Source organism: Solanum tuberosum, unplaced genomic scaffold (assembly GCF_000226075.1).
Source record: "Solanum tuberosum cultivar DM 1-3 516 R44 unplaced genomic scaffold, SolTub_3.0 scf00669, whole genome shotgun sequence".
NCBI classification, from domain to species: Eukaryota; Viridiplantae; Streptophyta; class Magnoliopsida; order Solanales; family Solanaceae; genus Solanum; species Solanum tuberosum.
The window spans coordinates 172,294-177,907 of NW_006239620.1; the positions used below are offsets into that span (position 1 = coordinate 172,294).

The window sequence follows — 5,614 nt, forward strand, 5'->3', positions numbered from 1 at the left end:
TTGTTTTGAATTGTTGTTCTACATAATATAACAAATAATATATATTATATTCATCTTTACAAATTTCAAAAACAATAACGAATCAAATTAATTGTTTGCTTGGGTTATAGTAATTACTAAAATTGTTGGGTTGTGGCCTAGTGGACCTTGAGAACACCCCTTATGGGTGGACTCTATTTTCTATACATATATAGTAAAAAAATTAAAATAAACATAAAATTTATGCTATAAAATAGTAAATTTATTAATAGAAATTAAAGTTTTTCTCACCACAAATTAGTAAAAAAATTGTTCTATAAAATATGATTTTTTTCATTGAATCAGCGTATTGGAAAAATGCATGAGTCATGACAGGAAACATATTTTCATTGAAATAATAAAAATATTCTATTTTTTTCGTATGAAAACATTTTAATTTTTTTCTTTTCTCACCAATTCAATTAAAATATACATGGAAAAATAATATTAATATTTTTTTGGTAGTGTCTAGTACCCTCTCTTTCTTACCAAAAGCCTTTAAATTTATGCTGACATATTTATTTCCATTTTGCCTTTTTGCCATACCATCAAATACTCTTCCACATTTTATTTTATTTTTTTCTTAACGTCTAACCAACAAAACAATTAATTTAACCAATAATAATTGAACCGTTCCTCCTCATTACTTTATTTCATCTAGAAGATTAATAAATTCAAAAAAATTCCACAAACTTTATACTATTTATATCTTGTCTTCTTTGATTAATCCTTCTTACTTATAACTCAAAAACCTCCAAGAAAGTCCTCACCATTATTTCTTCAATTTCAAAGTTTTCTTTCTTTCTTCAACAACTATCAATTATGTCTTCTTTGTTGACTTCTCAAGGTGTTGTATTTGCCACAGCCATGGCTGTTTCTGCTGGCACTATGATCCTTTTAGCCACTTTTCGTCTTCAAAAAACTCAAGAATTCTCCTTCAATTCAATTTCCAATATCCCTCCTCGATCCTGCATATCTACAGGTATGACACGCTTTTCTTTTTAGTCTGTTTCATTTAATCTATGTTAAGTCCTAGTCATGTCAAGTTATGTACAACTTTAGCACAAGGTCATGTGTCTTGTCAATAATGAGGATTGGGGGTGATTGATGATAATTTTTTTCATTTTTATACCATATGAAATACTTTCGCGATCGTAGATAAGTCATGTTTAAAATCACAAATTTCAAAAATAATTTTAATATATGCAAAAAGTAATTTTTAATTTATTTTTGTCTAATCAAATATTGTCATGTGAAATGACAGGAGAGAAATAATTGTTATAAGCGATTAAAATATATTGATAATATAAAAAAAAATTATATCGTAATTTCATATGTTAATTGGGTTTTTTAAATTTATTTTTATTTAGATGGGAAGAAGAAGGAGAAGAAGAAAAAGAAGGTGAAATTTGCAGAAGATGTGGTGGAGCCAAGTGGAAATAGTGAAGAATATAGAAAGCTTCGTCATTTTAATAGTAATAATAATACTAATAATAATTTCCGTCATGGAAATAAAGACGAAGTCTTTTCTTCTTTCTCAAATTCGAATTCAAATAAATTAAACAAGAGGGAGAAAGTGGAAGAAATGCCGGCCAATCGGGCCGCCCTCTACAATGCTATGCTCAAGGGTCGGGTCATCAACCGGGTCACTTATTCCTATTAATGATCCATTTGGGTTCGCGATTATTATCAAAACTAATTTATGTACAATTTACTTAGTCATACTTTTTCTTAATCATCTATTTCAAGATATAAACTCATGACCTTTAATTAAAGGTGAAGAGATATATGCATTTCACGACCGAAATGCTCGGATTTTGATGAAAGGTAAATAGTTTTTTATTTTCTTTAGGATTTAAGGAAAAAAGGAGGAGGTGGTGGTCCATGTGCTCATCATGTGGGAGAATAGTTTTACTTAGGATTTTTTTTTTCCTTTTAATTTAAGGATTTTGTGTAATTTTTTTTATGTGTATTTTATTTAGGTAAAATTTGTAAAAGGGAGAAATAATTTACATGTATTTAATTTGTATAGAAGGTGATTTTTGAATACATGAAGGATGTGAATTATGACCAAGATTGAGTCAATTCAAGTGGGTTGACCCATTTTCATTGTATATTAAACCTGCTTCAAATGGAAAAAAAGATTTATTAAATATACTAATATAGAATTAGTCAAAAATGGTTGAATTTTTATTAAAATAAAAATAATGTGTACATTGTACCCTTTAAAATCTCTAACAATTAAGATTTATAATCGGATAATATGAATGAATGTTTTTGTCAGAATAAGTATGAATTCAATTCTCGTATTTCTTTTTTCTAATAAAGAAAGTTATCATGAAATTAAAATTTGTTATATAGTGTGATATATCATTTTGTTTGTATTGTTGTTTAGGATGGACATAATTATAATAAAAACTTTTGTATTTTAGTATGTTTAACAACTTTCTAGCACGCCTTTTAATCTTAGGTGTTTTTGGGGTAGGTGCACAATTCGGATCCATCAAAAATTACAACACAAAATCAAATACTATACAACATTTTATATTTTACACAATATTCTTTTAATTTTTTAATACTTTTTAACAAATAAATTTAATTTATTTTTCTATTTTCTTTATTAGACCATCAAGAATTTTTCGTGTTATTATTACTATATATTTCTTCCATTTTATTTTACTTAATCTTTGTATAAAAAATAAATGGTTATTTTAGCAAATCGAAAATAATTTCTTTTTCATATTGTTCTTATTATTAAATAGCTACATGAAATAGTAATATCCAAGCTTAGAATTTTAAAATATGATTAATAAGATTAAACTTGATAAATACACATCTAATTAAATTTTATTAAAAAATTGTTAAATCAACATAGGTCAAATAATATAAAAGAAAAAGAGTACAAGGTAAATTCAACATTTAAGATTCACACGCAATCAAATGGTTAAAAAGATTATTATTTTATACTATTACATAAAATTAAATAATTTGAACCTTTATATATTGTGTTAAATGTAAAGAGCCGCCTTTTTTCAAAAGTGTCTTCGAAAGCCTAAGGCCTAAGAGTAATTAATCCTTTCATAGCATGATTTGTCATTTAAATTATGTCTAGTGAAACATAAGTTTTTTTATTCGAGAAGCATGATTCGTAGAATATTATACGATAAAAATATAAATTTATGTTATATGAAAAAGTTATTTGCATCGAAAGACAAAAATTAAAGATCAGCATAAAATAGAGACAAAAGTGCAAACAACATCCTTATTAGAGTCCGATTAATCCAAAGTGCAAACAACATCTTTATTGGAGCTCGACTAATCCAGATTCGTGACGCAAGGAGTTCCATTCGGGGGATCAGAAATGCTCTCCCTATCAATGATTTCTTTTTCGTACTTAAGATTCGAACATAAGACTTCTAGTTAAAAGAGAAACAATCTCATTCACTGTACCACGTCTTTTGATAGTAATTAATTACAATATTATTTTTTATTATGCATGTTTGAATTAAATTAGCCTCTTTTCAGAGTTTGTAAAGGCTACGGCCCTTAATTTGGCTCTTACTACTAATAAAATGTTAGCTAATTAAAGAAAGAAGACTTCACCACACATTCACATGTATACATGTTGGTTGGTATGCAAGTCTTCCTTCTTTAATGACCACACAGCTCATGTCACATTTGTTTTGTCAAGTAAAGAAATGCCAATTATTGAGATTTCACATTGTTTTAGTCAAAGAATGCAAGGCATGAAGTAGGTCTTGTCTTTTTTCCTTTTTTCTTCTTTTGAGGAAAGAGAAAGAGGATCCAGGACAAACAACATTAAATTATAAGGAATTAGTTTGATTAGAAGGTCGATTTATTAAATGTAAAAACCAAATCAAATCACATAAAGTCGGTTTTTTCGGTTTCGACTTTAGTTGGGTTTTTTTTTGGTTTTTTTATAACTATATGGTATTTGAAAAAGAGATCAAATATATTTTCACTTACCTATGTGATAAGCTAAACTTAAATTTTTTTAAATGAACATAAATTTTAGAAAAGACAATAAAACGGTGTTTGAAAAAGAGATCAAATATATTTTCACTTACCTATGTGATAAGCTAAACTTAAATTTTTTTAAATGAACATAAATTTTAGAAAAGACAATAAAATTCACATGAGTACAAAATAATTTTTTTTGAAATATCAACGTTCATTATGTTAAATTAATAAGATTAAAGGTTACATGCAAACTGATTACAAAACAAAATATTTACAAAGTAAATTGTTAACTTCGAATTCGAAAAACTATAACAATATAATTGTAGCTTTGGATCTTAATACAAAATAAAATATTTACAAATTTTACAAGCCCAAATTTAACAAAAAATATATTAACAAAGTAGATTATAAATAAAATATAATTATATATATATATATAATGTCGGTTTGATTTGGGTTCGATTTGATTTTTTTTCTTTTAATACCAAACCAAATTAAGAATGATCGGGTTTTTTTTCAACCGCCAAACCAACTAAACCAAACCACAAATCATTTTTTTTCGGTTTAATTTGGTTCGTCGGTTCGATTTGACTTGTACACCCCTAGTTGAGAGTTAGGACAAAGTCATGCCTTTATTCGTCTTTTTTCTTTTTCTATTGGTGCTGAATTTTAAATTTGGGGACAAAGGTGGGGATAAGAAGTTGTACATGCTAGCCAAGGTAAAAAAAACGGAAGGTTCGTGATCTAATAAAGTCAAGTGAATCAAAGATGAGAATGACATAGCTTTGACAGACATGTAGATGTGACACATCTAATATGGAGGTATGTAATGGTTGAGGGAGTGGAGGGGACTATGTGTAAGATGCACAAGGAAAAGTGATATTTAAAATTGTAATATTATAGGAGTATTAAGTTGTTAAGTCACACTATGAAAGTTTGAGAGAGTGGTGGAGGTAAGCCGATGAGGAGGGGTGTATCTATTTTTGAAAACCAGTTCGAATTCATGTCAGTATGGTTGAATACAAAAGTCACTTACCCTGTGAGGAGGTTGCTACAGAAGTATATGAAAAGGAAGTGAGATTTGCATATGGTGTTCATGAACTTAGAAAAAAAAACATACGATAAAGTCCCAAAGGAGGGTTTTGGAGATGTTTGTAGGCTAGAGGTGCTTGCAACTTACTTTAGGATGATTAAGTGTCACGATCCTGACCCGCCGTGAGTGGGACCCACACAACCCTCCGACGGGAGAACCAACTATCAATCCAAACTCATCAAACCATTTTAAGAAACAAAGTCACGATATAAAGTGCTAGGAAAACGGTTTGAAAACAACTACAAGGTTGAGTTCCCATAAACTCAGCCAATTAAATAAATCAATGCGGAATTAAATTCCCTAGAACCTGAAGGTCATGGTGCCAAAACTCTAAATAGTCAAGAATGGGGATGCAACCCCAAAAACTAGAAAACATCAACCTAGAAATCTAAAAATTTTGTGTTTGAAAATATGGACAAAGAAGTGGAGAAAAATTCATGGCAGCTCAAATTAAAGAGTAGCTCACCCTTGGAGTAGATGGTCAACCGTCCTTTAACTAAGGTTTTGTAGCAGCCGCTGGAA

General features: G+C 28.7%; 1 protein-coding gene across 1 annotated transcript; it reads left to right on the forward strand.

Annotated features, from left to right (window-relative positions):
* Positions 1-734: 734 nt before the first annotated feature.
* LOC102598054 (uncharacterized) lies at positions 735-2,092 on the forward strand. Its single transcript, XM_006366904.2, has 2 exons — positions 735-1,000; positions 1,389-2,092. Exons 1-2 carry the CDS (start codon positions 841-843, stop codon positions 1,679-1,681), a joined length of 453 nt encoding a protein of 150 aa, XP_006366966.1. The 5' UTR covers positions 735-840; the 3' UTR covers positions 1,682-2,092.
* Positions 2,093-5,614: the final 3,522 nt, after the last annotated feature.

Bases quoted from the DNA above. Each gene is read 5' to 3' on its own strand.
- LOC102598054 (XM_006366904.2), top strand. From the start codon at position 841: ATGTCTTCTTTGTTGACTTCTCAAGGTGTTGTATTTGCCACAGCCATG. The intron at 1,001-1,388 runs GTATGACACGCT...ATTTTTATTTAG, and splicing joins TCGATCCTGCATATCTACAG to ATGGGAAGAAGAAGGAGAAG.